The sequence below is a fragment of the Notamacropus eugenii genome, chromosome 2, assembly GCF_028372415.1.
Source record: "Notamacropus eugenii isolate mMacEug1 chromosome 2, mMacEug1.pri_v2, whole genome shotgun sequence".
NCBI lineage: Eukaryota > Metazoa > Chordata > Mammalia > Diprotodontia > Macropodidae > Notamacropus > Notamacropus eugenii.
In genome coordinates, this window is record NC_092873.1 from 461,185,930 (window position 1) to 461,203,166 (window position 17,237).

Consider the following 17,237-nt stretch of genomic DNA (forward strand, 5'->3'; position numbering starts at 1 on the left):
CTTCTTGAAAGAGAGGTTGGATCCAAGATGCAGAAGGAGACGTAGTATTTTTGGACATGGACAACGTGGGTTTTTTTTACTTGGATACACAATTTCTTATAAGGGTTTTGTTTTTATCTTTTTTTGCCTTCTAAATTGTGGGTGGGTGAGTGAGAGGGGCAAAAGATAAATGTTCATTAATTAGACATAAAGTATAAAGATTTTAAAAGATGAAACTGAAGACGTTTAACCTGGAGGAGACTTACAGAGATATGAAAATTGTTTTCAAATATTTGAGGACCTGACATGCTAAAAGAAGGATTACACTTGTTCTGCTTGGTCGTCTTGGTGGGCAACATTGCCAACAGACAGTGATACAGTTTTTGCTGGAAAAACTTCTAGTGAAAAAGAACCAAAATTGCAATATTTTAATTAATTCGTTTAAAGTTTCTTCTTACAGCAAACTTAAATCTTCTTCTCTGCAACTTGTGCCCACTACTCTGAGTTTTGCCCTTTGAAGTCAAGAACAAGCCTAATTGCTCTTCCATAGAACAGACCTTCAGATATTGTAATCTAGCCCACATTTCTCCATCTTGTCCACAAAGATAGGAAAACAGACTTTGTATATCTCTAGCATGCCTATGACCATGTCAGTCAAGCAAATCTATTTTTTTAAATAAACAAAAGTTAATAAATTATTTTTTAAAAAATAAATGAGCTACTCATGATGGAGCCAGTGGCCTTCAGAGTTCTAGATGTTCACTAATCATACCTTTAATAATCCATTTTAGACTTTTGACAGAAATCAGTCAAGCTCACTGTGGGCTTAATGTTTGTAGACTACTCTCGTCTTATCTGTGAAAGTAAGGATAACATTTGCCCTTTTTTTCTCTTACTTTCTGTGATCTTTCAGTGATCTTTTCAGTGACTCAAAACTCACATCTTCATGTTCTTTCAATACTCTGGGTTCTAACACATCTGGGTCAGGGCAAAGAATTTTCCTTCTATCTCCCTACTTATCTTGGGTTCAAAAGCTGATTACTCATCTTTGTTTTGTCCTTTCCAGTTCAAAGGGCATTCTTGTTGGCACAGAAAACTGAACTACTAGATGAGGATTTAGTAGTTCTGTCTTCTCTCTCACTAATTAAAAATAATAATCACAAGAAAAGTAATCATTGTTGGCATTCATGTTGTATGTCATGGCTCACAAAATTGTTATAGGGAGAGACATTATATGTTGTTATATATGTATGGGTACCGATATACGTACATATACATATATATGTATATTACACATATACAAAATTTGGGCCTCACAACAACACCATGAAATTGCTACTCCAAAGTATTATCCCCATTTTACTGATAAGGAAACTGAGAGTCAGTTTCTTTGGTCCATGATCACTTAGGGTAAGAAAGAGACAAGATTTCAAGGTCTTCCTAACTTCTAGTTTGCCAATTATATCATGCTGACTCTTTGGTTCATTATCAAGAACCATTTATCCCAAGGAATAGTCCCATCTCTTCTTTTATACCCCTCTTTTCCTGGATAGGGCTAAAAACAAAAGAAAATCTTTATATTGTTGTGAACATACTAAAACAACTTTAGTTCATTCTGAGATTTAACACTATTTTTAAAGGGACCATGCCAACCTTTCATATTTATCCTCTATTACCTGCCCTTGCTACTACCTTCTTTAAAGATCTTTCAGAAACTTAAATTCATTAATAAAATTCCTTTGCATTCTCATCCATCTCCATCAGCATCTCCACCTTTTCCTCACCACTGGGTTTGCTTCATGAGAATTTTCATTCTTGAGGTCTTCTCATTTCTCCTACTGTGTAACTTCACCTGTTTAATTTTGGTTCAGGGAACCCTCCCAGTCCCTTATGTGAGCCCTTTGAAATGTTCTCTTCCCAAAGCTAGTGTGTACATCAGAGTATGGCTTTCTTCCTTCCCTTCTCTATTCCAGACTCTAAAATAGAGTAGTCATTTCCCCTCAAGGTTCCACTACTTCTACTTTATCAACCAGTTCCTCTTTATTAGGGAGAATTTAGGTCCAGAATAGAATTTCCCCTATCACTTCCTTCACCTTTTGAAGAATGAAATTATCATTAACACAAACTTTAAAAGAATATATCAGCTGCTCTGTTTTCAACAAAAAGTCTTCCAGCAGATTCTTAGACCTCCATCACTATGTATCTGTTTTCTGAATCTTTGATTATCTCTCCATATCTAGGCAGTCAATAGGATATTCTGGTGGTGTCAGTACTTAAGTTTCCATCTCTATTGACTTCCGCCTAAATGTTCTTCACCCTCCCTCCTCCATCTGGTTCCTAGCTTTCCTTACATAAGTATGTTTTCTTAATAGACAATGCTACTCCACTATTCCTTGTAACTTGACAATTCCTTTTGAATTAAGTAGACCTTTCCAGAGCTATAGTCCAGTCTATCTCATCTCAGGAATTCTCAGTAATACTAACAACACCAAATTTGCCTCACTGAATTAAGATCTCTGGTTTCCTTGCTGATACTTTGTGCCATTGTCTAGAGACATTTAAAGAAATGAAATTTATTGGATTTTTTTATTTTCTTGGTTGTTTGTCTCGTGTGAGTTACCAGGCTCCCTGGACGCTACTGATTTCATCACTTTGTGGCTATTCTCTAGGCTATCTAGTTTGGGAAAGAGAGGAGATATAGGTAGAAGTAGAAATACACACAGGAGCAGCTAGATGGCTCAGCGGATGGAGCACTGACTGGGCCAGGAGATAGAGAGACCTGCGTTCAAATCTAGGCTGAGACATTTAACTAGCTATGTGACCCTGGGCAAATCACTTAACTGTTAGACTTAATCTACTAAAGAAGGAAACAGCAAACCACTTCAGCATCTTTGCCATAGACAATCTGGTCCACAGGATCATGAAGAGTCAGACACGACTGAATGACTGTACAACAGAAATACATAAATGATATATAGAGATGAACACACATACAAAAGAGAGAATTATCAATCACTTAGCACAATGTCTGGCACATGATAAGTATTCCATAAATGCTAGCTATTGTTATTTATTATTTATCATTAATTCTGTGATGACACATTTCACTCCTTATAGTGGAGTCCTGTTCCAGTTTTATAAAGTGGATTCTCTGCTTCATTTAAATGTGATTCTCCACTGCCCTCTGTCTGATACTAATTTTTGGTTTTTTTGTAGGTAAGGATATTCCATGTCTTACTGCTATATAGAAATGTCAGTAAAATATTTTTATTGAAAAGATAGGCCTTTGTTTTCTTAAAGCCTGGGGTCAGTAAAGGAGCCTTAAAACTTACCAAGAGCAATCTAGCCTGTTTTTTCCTCTTCCCATTCAACCCTGGGTGCAATGAATTGTCCACCTGTACTGTTTGTCCTAGATATCCATATTATCGGACAAATTCTACTGGGTATCCATTCAAATTCACATTGAAATTTGGGTAATACAGATTTGTGATACAGAAGACCTACAATGAAGCCAAAGAGAGGTGAGGGACTTTGGGGGCAGATTAAGAGATACACTTTTAGATGGGATCAACAGATTTATTTTGTTTGACTATACTTATTACAAAGTGGAGATTTATTTAATGGCTGAGGACTTGAGAAGGAGAGGGACAGTGACAGGGCTATCAGGAAAAAGAAGAAAGCAATGACTCATTGTAGCATTTTTTAAAAATCACAAAAGAGAAGAGACAACTTTGTAAGGCTTAAAACTATTACCCAAATTTCAACGTGCATTTCGATGGCCACCCAATAGAACTGGGATTCTGCTACAAGAATACCTTGAATTCATGTCCTCCTCTCCTATGTGCCCCTCTGTTGTCTCCATTCAGGTCCTGACTCTTCAGATTTGAACTAATGGAACTGTGTCCCAACTGGCCTCTAATCTCTCACCTTTCCAGGTTTTACTTCACACAAAATATTCTTTGTAAAGCACATGTCTGGCAAAGCTGCCTAGTTAAAACTGTTCTTCCTCTTCTCGCAGATTTCTGTAGCACTTGATCCAGGTCTCCCTTGCCCTTATCCCATTCTATCATGAGGCACGCTTAATTCTATACAAGCCCTATACATCTATTAGACCATAAGCTCTACAGGGGAATAGCCTGTATCATTTTTCATCTTTCTTTCTCCAGCCCCTAATACCTACTACTCCAGTATACATGCATTGGGGTCTTAGGGTTTGCTGAGTTGAATTACACAAAATGCACCCTCTCCTGCTTATTATTGTCACACAAGGAAAACCTCAAATGGTTTGCTCTCCCTAACCTAAAATGGATTTTAAAGATAAGGATTCAGGAAGATGTATTTAGCTTGCTAAATATATTTTTATTCAATTACTTCTCAGTCAAAAAAGAAAAATTTAGAAGAGACACCTGGGAACTTACTTTGGGACGGCAGCCCAAGTCTTTTTTAACCGATAAATTGAATTAGACTGCAGGGCAGAAACGATGGCTCTCAACGAGGAAAAGTTCTTCAGGATCCTACATTCCTGCAAAGGGAGTGATTAAGAAATCAAAGACATTCAAATATCAATATTACGGGAGGTCAGTGGTTTTCTTAGTCGTCCCAGCTGTTACGAATTCTCACCACTAAACAGGCAGCTGTATAAATACTCAACATCAGAAGAGAGGGGGAGGGTCCTCACTTCCTCCTCCAGCACCAAAACACTTTACAATTTTGGACATAGTAGTTTCTCTGTCTCTTTGTCTCTCTGTCTCTATCTCTCTCTCTGTCTCTCTGTCTCTGTCTCTGTCTCTCTCTCTCTCTATCTCTCTCTCTGTCTCTCTCTCTCTGTCTCTGTCTCTCTCTCCCTCTCCGTTTATGTGTGTGTGTATGTATAAATACATATTGCATTATATAATATATATGTATTTTTTGGTGTTTTGACTCCAATGGAAATGTTCAGATGGACTTAAAATAGACTTCCCCCTATACAAAAAATATACTTCCTGGTTTCTTCAGATCTTAGCTAAAGTGCTATCTTATATAAGAAGCCTTACTCAGCCATCTTTAATATTCTTATTGCCTTCCCTCTAAGATTATCACCAGTTTATTCTGTATACATCTTGTTTGGGGATACTTGTTTACATGCTGTCTCCCCCATTAGACTGAGTTCCTTGAGGAGGCAGGGCTGGTTTTTTGCCTTTCTTTGTATCCCCAGTGCCTAGCACAGTACCTAGCATTGGTGTTTAATAAATTCTTATTGACTTGACTCTAAAAATGAATGCACCATGCCTAAGGTGATTGCTGCCTCTCACATTTAACACAGCAGTATCTACAGAAAATTCAGATGGCATCACCCACCTCATACCAAATGCTTATGCATGTAGAGCAGTGTACATATATAACTTGGCAGTAAAACTTGACCACAAGTTAAACCTAGACTTTCATGTTTTAGGCCAAGAAAGCAAAATATCTGTGTGTCTCTGTGTGTCTGTGCATGTGTGTGTTTTAAAGACATATTCCATTTTGTTTAAAATTGGCTTGTCCCACTATCGTAAACATTCAAAAACACCTTTGTGCTTCAAAGCTTCAAAAACAACCTAGGTTTAAAAACAAAATTCACTTTGGGCAGTATTTTAAAAGAAAACAGAAACTGTACAGAAGGTGAATGTTATATTCTGGATAAGAAGATAGGGTTCCCCTCAAGAATTTTCACGTGAAGCCTATATAGCACAGGCAGTTTGAAAAAGGATCTCGGGAACCACCAACTTTTTGCATGGATTTTATTAGTGGAGACAAGCTTTTCAGAGGCCAAATTATCAAGGAAGGCCACACATCTCTTATCATACAGGGTCCCAACCTACAGCCCGTAGAGGGCAGATATTGTCATGGGCAAACCGGTCTGATGTCTACTGTTAAAAGATGATGCCCTTATACTAAACCATGTATGCAATTCATCCCTCTTCAGGCAAAGCAGCATTCTATGTGAGCAGAGGCTTGCCTTCACAGATAGGACCCTTTACAGAAAGTGCTATACACCACCCCAGCTGGCTGACCGTCCTCTTGTCTTGGCCAAAGGGTTACATCAGAGAAGTGGTTTGACACTGATGTTAAAGTAAGAGAGGCAGTCTCTCTAATTTGACTTTCTAAAACCATGTCAAACAAACTAACAACCCTATACCCCCAGCCATCACTGTCTTTAGAACCAATACCTCAACAATTCTCAAGAGCTGCTTATGTTCTTTGTCTATAAATATTTTAATGTCCTTCTCTTAGAAAAATGCACTAGATCATGATGCCAGAAGCCAAGCCCCATGAATATAGTTCAACAAAGGTTCAGGCCCCAAGAGTCATGCTCTAAGAATTAAAAAACTTGCAATAGAGGAACCTGGGCCCAGCTATTGTGTCCAAAGTATAATAAACATATGGAAAGTATTACTAAAGGAGCCTTCATTTAAGCAAAGAGGACAAGAAGGCACCTGGCCCTATTTCTAGAAAAGGGAAGAATATTCCAGGGGAAGTGATAAAAAGTAGAAAGGCAGGATTCAGATCAACCTAAGTAAAGGCCATCATGTTTGGCCAGAATGCTTTTTCTTGCTTCTAAAATGATTTGCTCTCTTTCAAATATCCCTTCAATAGGAAAAAAAAAAAGACTTTAGATGAATGACATTAAAAAAAACAACAAAATTAAGCATGAGAGCATGAATTCCATGCTTCCAAGAGGTTAATCTAAATACTCACCAAGGATACAACACACACAACTTCAGGAGACAAGATCTTTGATAGCATGTCTGTGATTTTTTTAAAAATTGTGGTATCTGAGATATTTCAAGTTGCCTTATGTTCCTATTTTATAGTCACTAAACTGCATATTAAAAAATTTTAATTACATTGTCATTGTTTAAGTGCAGAATATGACATGCACATAGTTATCATGTTCTTACTGTAGTTCTTAAAGTCATTTGTCAGAATGTATTATTTAGAGTCTGTCAATTTGCTACTGAGAAGAAACACTGTAGAAGACTGTAGTGTGACATCGCAGAAAGGAAGCTGGATTTAGGCTTAGATCATCTGTTGTTCAAATCCCAGCTCTACCCCTCACTGCCTGTGTAACCTTGGGCAAGGCAAGTAAACTTTAGGACTCAGTTCCCTCATCTGTAAAATGAAGAAAGAGCTCTAAGGCCTTTCCCAACTCCAAAGCAAAGCTCCTAGCAAATAGAGAATTAATTAGAACATATTTTCTCATTGTTCTAAGTAACTGTAGAAAATCCAGCATCAGAGCTTTGAAGTTCTCTTTGCTGAGGTGCCCAGGACAGACTGGGAGAACTGCAAACTCTGCATAAGAAACTATTTCTAACTGCACTTGCCTGATGGTTCATGGACAGAAAATTCTGTGGTTTGGAGACATGTGGAGATTCAAACATCAAACTCAAAGGTAAGAAGGGAATGTGACAAGCCAGACAGTGCCCTCCACAAATGAATGTTAAACAAAAGTACTAATGCAACAGAAAGAAAAATGTGTCTTGTTTGAGCAAGACAAAAGTCTGTTACAATACAATAAAAACTATACTTATATAATAGCTTTTGATGATGACTCATTTTTATTCAGATCCTTTTTTTTGGCCAAGCATCATTCTTATTCCACCCCCCATCCCCCACCCCCGCCAACTCACCTCTAGACATGTTCAAGTCCTAATCATTCTTCAAGACTCTACTTGAGCCAAATCTGTTCATGAATTCTTTCCCAAAAAGCCCATAGCAATCTCTTCTCCCTCCTCTAAACTCCTTCCTTGGACACACTGTGTCATAAGTACTTCTCATAAATTCCTCTGAATTTCAATTATATGTACATATTTCTTAACTCTTCTCAAAGATTTTGAGTTCCTGGAAGGTGAGGGGTAGAGGTCTTGAGGAGGAACTTGTAGCTTTTATCTTTTATATCTATATCCTCTTGGTGCATGGTTGGTGTTACTAAATAGCTGTTAATTATTATAGTTGAGAAGCAGAATGACACTGCAGATAATATGGTAGACCTTGGAATTAGGAAAATCTGGGTTTGGGCAACTGTCTGTCTCTGAAACTCCCTGGCTATGTGGCCATGGGCAATTAATTAACTTCTCAGTATCCCCAGCAACTAAGATTGTTAGTTTTACAACTATAAGTTGCAAAAGATTTGTCAATCTGTTTTGGTGAAGGGAGTTTCCAGATTGGGAGTCCCCTATACCAAAAACATGCACGCACACACACACACACACACACACACACCCCAATGTATCTCTCCTTTGAAAAAGGAAGTGAAAACAACATTGGTCCGAGAGTTTGGAAACCCAAGTTCTAGACCAACTAGAGAGGCAGAATGCTAAGATATAAAGAAGCAGGAGACCTGGGTTTGCATCTCGGATCTGGTATTTTACTGGCTGTCTAACTAATTGTGGATGGCAAGTCCCTTTCTGTCCTCAAGCAGCAATCTCCTCATCTGGGAACTTGAGGGATCAGCTAAATAATCTATCTCAAAGGCCTCTTTTACATTGGTAGACTAAGGGACCTCTCAAGTTATGGCAGAACTAATGGTCACAGGTCTGGGAAAGAATTTTAGGACTGAAGAGAGAAGTGGCCATCAAAGAGTCAGTAAGTAAGTGCTAAGCACTGAGTGAAGAGCCCTGTGCTCATCCCACAGGAGGATACAAAAGGAACTGGATGTTTTCTCCTGCCCTGAGGGAGTAGTAGTGTGGGAGCCTGTGAAAGTTAACAATCCCAAAGGACATCCCCCATTCCAGTTAAAAATAATAACTTTACATCTTATGTTAGTGTGAATAAACATAACCATATCCCTTTCCATATTTAAACTTGCTTTTAAGTCCAACAACTAAAACATGAAACAGAACTCTAGTACGACTAGAGAAAATCACTAAGATTAACAAAAGCAGCACATTACATGAGCAATGTTAATCCACTTCTCGATGATTTTGGCCCGATGCTGAGTTTTGAGTTCTTTGCCTCCCAAGATGGTGCTCGCAACACATTTGGTGAGAGTATTAAACTGAGAGATGGTGGCCCGGATGGTGGGAGCCAAATGCTTGTTTTCCTTCTTATCTCTCTGAGACCAAATACAGCCCAGGCAGTGATGTGGTACTACTTTCTTGAATAGTTCCTAGAACAAGAGAAGAATTGATGTTAAAGATAACAGAGACATTTTCATATGGTAAAACACGTCATCAGGGTCATCTGTAAATTGGTATTTTATGAATGAACAAATAAACCCTTTTTTGCTTGACTTGCTTTATTATATGCACTTGAATAGACAGAAAGAAATAATTAATGCACATGCTGGTATTCTTAATAAATCTCATAGAATGGCACACATAAATCCAGGACAGAAAATAAGTTGACTGAACTTAAAATACCTTAATATTGTCTAGCTGCTAGGCAAGCACAGCTAGGACTTTGGACTACTGATCAAGGAAAGTGGTTGAATATTCTTGGAGAATAATTTACAGAAGAAAATAACAGGGAAGAATAATTAGGTGAGTGTTTATGCTTTCCTGTATCTATCTGTTAAAATATCTGTTAATAAACTATGGTAATTTTTTTACTCTAGATCTGTGATTTTATCAGTTTAAGGAACTCCTTGCAAAGAAACTCCTTCTACTAATGTAGCTGATCTATAACTTATAGTCTTAGACAGATGCCTGGGGCACTGAGGGGTTGAATGACTTACCCAGCTATAGGCAATAAAGAATGCAAACTTGACATTTTAACATCCAAGGATGTAAGGAGGATCTCATGGATATCTCTGAGACTTAGCAGGATGGGTCTAATGACTAGCTATTTAGCTTAGAGGAGAAAAGCCTTGGGGGAGAGAGAGATAATAATTGTAGTTTTCAGATACTTGAAAAGAGTGGAAGAGGAAGTAGAAGTATTTTGCTGAATCCCAGAGGGAAGGACTGGTGCCAGTGGGTAGCCATTACAAGGAAGGCAGTAAAGAGCAATGCGTTAACAATGGAGCTGTCTAAAAATCAAAGGGATCTTCTTGTAAGTTAGGAAATTCTCCATCACTGAAGTGTTGGACCACAAGCCAAACAACTGCTTGAAGAGGATGTTGTGTAGGCAATTCATTCACTGTGGATGTGATGGCTTCTCAGCTTCCTTCCACCTTTAAGGTTCTCTGATTCTATCACCTCAAAACAACAACCATAGTGTGCCCTGCCTACTTTTTATCCTATATTTCTGATAAGGCATATGTCAACCATTTTAAACTTTAATGGTAGTACATCTCCCTATAAAAGCAAAAGCATCACTAATTACCATTATTTTTAGACGGAGGAAAATAAAGTACAAACCAGCTGAAAGGCCTCATGGGTGGGGCCACAGAGTAAAGAGGGAAGAATGAATGGCCTGAGGACCAGGCCTCTTGATGCCATGAGTCCTCAGAAGGACAATTAGCAAACTACCTCCTCGAGTGTGTGTGTACTCACGTGTGTGTGTGTGCGTGCGCACACATGCCTGTGATTTCATGGATGTAAGGAATTTCCCAAGAATAATTTCTTTCTACCAATGCAGACAGCTGGTGTTGTGTAATTTTCAGTCTCAGTCACTGAGACTTTGCACATGGCCTGTGCAAATCCGAGGTAGGGCTCAAACCCAGGTGTCTGACTCCCACCTCCAAACCACTGCCAAATCTCTGTCTCTCTTACTACAGTTATTGTATAAACAATAAATTCTCAGTTAGGTAATCTCACTGTAGCTATGAGTCGTTAAATTTTACATTACTCTGTTACAAGATGACTATAAGATTGTGTGTCAGGCCAGTGGCCTAGGAGATGTGACATGGAGAATCTGTAATTTAGGGTGCCTTTTATCAGCACATTCATTAAATTTGCATTTTCTAAACTAATTTGATCACAGAATAGTTGGATCCATCACAATTGCACATGGCTCACATTTATATAAATGTTTTAAGATTTAAAACATTTGAAAAGAGAGCAGGGGAAGGGAGTGAGAAATATAGGTGATGTCAAAGCAAAAGATATTAATAAAAGTTTATTTTAAAAATAATCAACATAACCACATAAGGTAAGCAATGCAAACAGGATTATGCCCACTTTGCAGAGGAAGTTAAGGTGAAAAAGTTTAAGTAACTTGCCCTGAGACCCACAACCAGTAAAGGTCGAAGACTAAACTTGAAGCCACATCCCACCTCAATCTCAAAGTGTTCGAAGTGGAATCACCTTCCTCCCCCCGCAAACTCTGCTCTCTCCCTCCTTCTGACTATGGTACCCCTTTCTTCTAGTTACTCAGGCTGAGGATCCTACACTGAGAGAGTTAGGAGGGACCTCAGAGCTCACATAGTCCAATCTCCTCATTTTACAGATGAGGGAACTGAGGGCAGAAGGGTTAAGCCACACAGGTAGTAAGAGGCAGAGCCAAGATTCAAACCCAAATCCTCTGATTCCAAACTAAGCATTCTTTTTACTGTGCCATGGTGTCCTGGGAGTTTTAAACCTTACTTATCCTTGACTCTTCTTTCGTGCTCAGACCCCATTTATATTCTCAATTCTATGTCCACAATATCTCTCAAATACTTAGCTTTCCTTATTAAACTACTCTAGTTTAAATCTTTATAACCTCTCACCTGGACTACCAGAGTAGCCTCCTAACATCTTCCTGCTGCTGGTCACTCCCCTCTCTAATCCACCTTTCACACAACTGCCAAGGTAATATTTCTAGCACACAGATGTAAGCCATCCTCCATCCACAAGGGTAAGGGGTATAATAAAAATAACATTGCAGTTGGATCTGGTGCTGACACTAGTTTTATATCCTGGAAGCACATCACAAACTCAGAGCTTCTATTTCCTCAAGTGTAAAATGGGGATAATAATGACAGAAGTACTGATCTCACAGCTTCAAAATAAATAATGCAGGTAAAGTGCTTTGCAAATTAGAGAGCACTACTGTATATAAATGCAAGTGATCACTTTTCCTTAACATTTAAGGCCTTCTAAAAACCCAGCTCCAATCTATCCTTCCAGCCTCCTTTCATAATACTCCCTCCACATACTTAGTTTCAGCCAAACTAGACAATTTCCCCAAGCTCACCCTGTATTCTCCCACTTCCATGAAGGTAACATGCCCATGATATATTCCTTCCCCATCTTAACCCATTGCAATCCCTTTTTTCCTTCAAGGTCCAGGTCAGGTGCTACCCTGTCTGTGAAGCATTCTCTAATCTCCCAAGCTGAAAGTAAGCATTTGCTTCTCCAGTTCCCTGGAGCACACTGTTTGATGTATCCTGTGTCCTATTATAGACCACACTGATGTATGGACATGTCATATCCTCTCCATTAAGCTATTAAGGATTGTGTCATTTTTTCCATTTCTATGTCCAGTGCCTAGAAAAGTGATTAAAAAGTATTTGTTGAAATGAATGCCTCTGAGATAAAGGGGGGAGGGGGCTGGGAAATTCTGTAGCAAAACAAGGAGACTAAGCCAGTTTTCACATTGGAAATTGTTGCACAGAAGTATTTTTGTATTCACATTTAATATTTTAGAGGAAAAATACTGATAGCCAGAAAATTATATCTTGAAATCCCTATTCATACTACATGGCATTCACAGAATCAAAAAATCATAGACCTGGAAGGGATTTAAAAAGTCATTGTCCTATTCACATATGAACAAGACTCCCTTTTGCAACAGAACCAACGATTGTTTGTAGTTCAGCTTTCACTCGAAGACCTTGAAGGAGGGGAAACTCACTTTCTCCTGAGATAGCATATTTCACATCTGGAATTTCCAAAGGACTGAAATCCTTCCCTTCACAAACTCTGCCCATTACTTCTATTTATGCCCTAATGGGTCCAAGTAAAACAAGCCTAATCCCCTTTACCCACGACAACTTGTAAAATGCTTGAAGACAGCCATCCTAAAAGGCTTCCTTGGCCAGGATAAGCATTCCTAACTCCTTTAACCACTCTTCATATGACATGATCTTTAGACCCTTCACCATCATGGTCACCTATTTCTCTTACTTCCAAAGTGAATGGGATCATTATAGACTGGAGAATCCCGTATTTTTGTCAATACCGACATGCTGTTTAGAGAATTATAGTGGATCTAACTTCTTTATGGTACCAGAAATCCATTTGGCATGATGAGAAGTAGCCTGGGAGCACAGTTTGGGCAGCATTAAAAAGATCACTAATTATCTCCCACTGACTCAAGAGTGGTAGGAAGTAAAAATGAACCAGAATTTTAACAGTCCCCTTCACATTTCTGAAATAATTCTAACTACAATGTGGTCTGAAATTTCAATGAGTCAGTTATCTAAGGGATGACAAAAATATCAGCTATACTATTACAAAAGTGAGCTATGGGATATAATTACATGAGGAATAAGTGACTTTATTCCATCCCACTTCATGCTCTGACCTCTTTATGATCTTTATTTTTACACAAATACACACATTCTTATAAAATTGTAGATCATTCAGGGGAAAAAAATAACTTTTTCCATGAATTAACCATAAAATTGCTTTGCTCTATATAGACAGATACAGCTTACAATTATACTGAAAACAAATCTCATTAACCATTTCATCCTCCCTTTTGATCCATAGCAAATTTTTTATCTGTCTACAGCACAATGATAGTACTTACTGCATCCATGTAGGTCAGCTGTTCTGCCACAAGATCTTCTGGGAATAAAGTGAATTCACTTGATCCACCACCCTCAAGCTCCTCGTCTTCTTCCGGACTGAAGGTCAGAGCATTGTGAAATCCATCTGTCCATGAAATAAAAATTATTTATATTTAAAATCAATAGTTCATAACTACCTACACATAGATCTTCCCATCAATTACGGATTTTTCCTACGAAGAAAGATTAGTCTAATTTCTTCCTATAAAACAAGGATTAACAAGAGGGACTGATTTAAAGAAATCTACAAAGATCTGTATGAACTAGTGTAGAATGAAGCAAACAGAAACCACAGAACAATTCATACTATGACTGCAACCTTATAAAAAAAAAACAACTTTGAAAGACTTCAGAACTCTTACCAATGCAGTGAATCCCTAGGACTTCAGAGATCTAATACCCTCAATATCTTTGTAGATTGCCTCCATATAGATCAGGGGTTCTCAATCTTTTTTTGTGTGTCACAGACCTCTTTGGCAGGCTGGTGAAGTCTTTGGACCCCTTGCCAAAATAATGGCTTGATGCCTACATTCATAATTGAAGAAATGCTCAATTTTACTTAGAGGTCAGTGAAAATAAAGACTTCATTTTTTGACATCCAAATTCAAGGACCGCCTTAAATCCATCCACATACCCCAAAGGGGACCCCAGATTAAAGGCTCAGCCTGCCACAGATGGCGAGATTCTTCACATGTTCATGTTTGTGAATGATAATGACACCGACTGCTTGAAGGGCTAGAATATTAGAGTCTCCTTAATAAGATAGATGACAACTCAAAAGATTATGTGTAATCCATATAGGAAAAACTATGGCTGGCCAGGTCACTGTTGTTACTTCAGTCTGTCAGTCCAGTTACATTAGTCCATCAGTCCAATTACATTAGTCCAATAATGTCCTTGAATTAAACTTTGGGGATCATAGTTAAGCAGACATAAGAAAGAGGCCTGTTTAGGGAATCGTGAAACACTTTTAGTGATTTCCAAGCTGCTTCCTGACAGAGAAAGCCAATGTTGTGCCAATAGTGCTATACTATGACTATGAACCTGGGAATACCATAATCTTTGAAGAATTAAAAATGGCAGTAACTTTAGGGGCAATGTATTGCTGCATGCTAAGTATAAATGGGCTGAACCATGTTTCTAATGATGACCATTGCGCAATAAGTGAAATGAAGTGGAATAAGGGATAGCATCTAAGAAATGTATAATCTAATAACTGATCGGCTGGTCATTTTGAAAAAAATTAGTGATAACAAATGGACAGCCTGGATGCTTACTGGCAACTACTTAAGGTAAAAATAGCCAACAGGAAGGCCTCCAGCATGCTGGATAGAGGATCTCTGGGAGATTGTTCACAAATATCTCACAGGATAAGAAGGCAAACATAGATGGCTTGTGGCCTGTACCACTGGAAGAAGACTCATATCAGTGAGATCACAGACCCACTGAATTGTAAGGAAATAGAAGGATGAAGTCCTTAGTGAAATCTAAGAAAAGCCTTCCCCTTACTATGTACTATCTACACTTATCTTAGGCCATTACACATGGAATCAATTGATCAATCAGTCAATAAGCTAGGTGCTTTCTAGGTGCTAGAGATACAAAGACAAAAATTAAATAGTTCCTACCTTCAAGGAACTTACTTTCTACTGGAGGACATAATAACATGCTCACAGGTTAGTAAATACAAAATATATAAAACACAAATTTTAAAAATATACAAAATGATTTGGTTTAGTGAATGGGGAAACTGAGAAAGGCCTCTTGAAGGAAATGGTACTTTAGCTCAGCCTGGAAGGGAGCTTAAGGGTTCCCAGAGGCCAAGATAGAGAGGTAGAACATCCCAACTATAAGGGTGAAAGTCTGTGTAAAGACAAAGAATTTCCTTCATGGAGGGTTACAAGAATTTGTATTTGTATTTCCCTAGAAGCAACAGGGAGGAGGGAGGGAGAAAAGGAGAGAAAAAGTATTTTTTTTATTAAGTATCTACTATGTGCCAGGTACAGTTTGTTAAGTGTTTTACAAATATCTCATTAGATCCTCCCAACAACCCTAGAAGGTAGGTATTATTGCCATCCTTGTTTCATAGCTGAGGAAACTGAGGCAGACAGAAGTTAAGTGATTTATTTAGGGTCACACAGTTAGTAAGTTTTTGAGGCCTCATTTGAACTGAGGCCTTTCTGACTCTCTACTCGGGGCTCTATCTACCAATGGGAGTCACTGATGCTTCTTGAACACAGAAGTAATGGTGCAACCTATGCTTGAGGAATAGCAGCTTGGCAGCTATGTGCAGGATGGATCAGAGAAGCATACAGAGGCCAGTTAGAAGACTACTGCAGAGGTGAAGCAGGCCTAAACGAGGGCAATATTGAATGACTTTATTAAATAGAATAGGGCAAATCATTCCAACCCCTTCGCAGTCAGTATTTATAAAAGAAAAAGACAAAGGAGGAAGCTGACTTAGTCCTGACTTTGTCTTCATTATTCTCTCTCTCTCTCCCTTCCTCCCTCTCTTTCTCTCTCCCCCCCCCCCCCCTCTCTCTCTCTCTCTCTCTCTCTCTCTCTCTCTCTCTCTCTCCCTCTCCCCCAATTTCTCTATCTCTATGTGTGTCTGTCTCTTTTCTTTTTGGCCATCACCTCACAGGCCACAACCACATGAATGATTTAAATGCACTGATGGTCATGTCTAACAAATGGCTCACTCCTGAAGTCTTAAAGATTTCTGATAAACAATCTGTAAATATCCCTCAGTGGATCATCTACTAACATTAGCCTCCATTCTGTGATTTCTTGGCATGTCCCTGGGGGCATGTACAACCTTTAGGCCTCCAAACCTTGTAAGGGTGATTTGGTCAGGAGGTTGTAAATTTTTGCATTTTTAAGCTTCTCTCCCTCCCCACAGAATGTGAAGATCAATCTCCAGTAAAGCCCACAGAAAGCTCACAGCCTTTGGGGGAGAAAGGCAAACACAAAGTCTTTACCCTGGAGTCTGACTCTCGAAACAACTTTTCAATTAGGATTCCTGCACCTAATAAACACAGAGTTTAGAGATATTTTTGGTTTAGGCTTTCCCAATCAAACCCAAGAAAATGCATTCCTGGGTATTGCCTAAACTCTTTCCAAAGTCAGGAACTATCCCTGACCTCTGTATGTCCCGTAAGTCATGCCAAATTAACTCTGCCTTCCAGGGCCCTGGTTGGAAACAATGAATGACTGATCCCATTGGTACCCCAATTAGGCCTGGAGCCAGCAACAGCACCAATGAGCCGAACTGTGGTCTGGTATGGTGCTCTCTATACCAACAAAAAGACAAAATGGGGAGGCCCCAGAGAGAGCCTGGATTCTGGCTTTTATATGAGGGGCCCTGGCATTCAAACATTCTAAACAGATGAAGTCATCCCCACTATGGTATTTGCCAAGTGACCTCTTCCTAAGGTCTTCCCTGCTTTTCTCATCCCTTCCCCAGCTACCTTTGCCCCTAATACATGGAATATCCAACAGGTAGTGATGCATAACGTCAGATTATATTTTGCAGCTGCCAAGTCTTCCTGATCGCTATTTCATGAACTGTTTCCTGTCCCTC

General features: G+C 38.9%; 1 protein-coding gene across 5 annotated transcripts in view; it reads right to left on the reverse strand.

Annotated features, from left to right (window-relative positions):
• RGL1 (ral guanine nucleotide dissociation stimulator like 1) overlaps positions 1-17,237 on the reverse strand; it is a 272,674-nt gene that overhangs the window by 50,232 nt on the left and 205,205 nt on the right. For all 5 annotated transcript variants that reach the window (XM_072648405.1, XM_072648406.1, XM_072648408.1 and 2 more), the window contains 3 exons: positions 13,615-13,739; positions 8,891-9,106; positions 4,398-4,501 (listed from right to left, as the gene is read on the reverse strand). In XM_072648405.1, the coding sequence (XP_072504506.1) occupies positions 4,398-4,501; positions 8,891-9,106; positions 13,615-13,739 (445 nt within the window). The remainder of the gene's footprint in view (positions 1-4,397; positions 4,502-8,890; positions 9,107-13,614; positions 13,740-17,237) is intronic.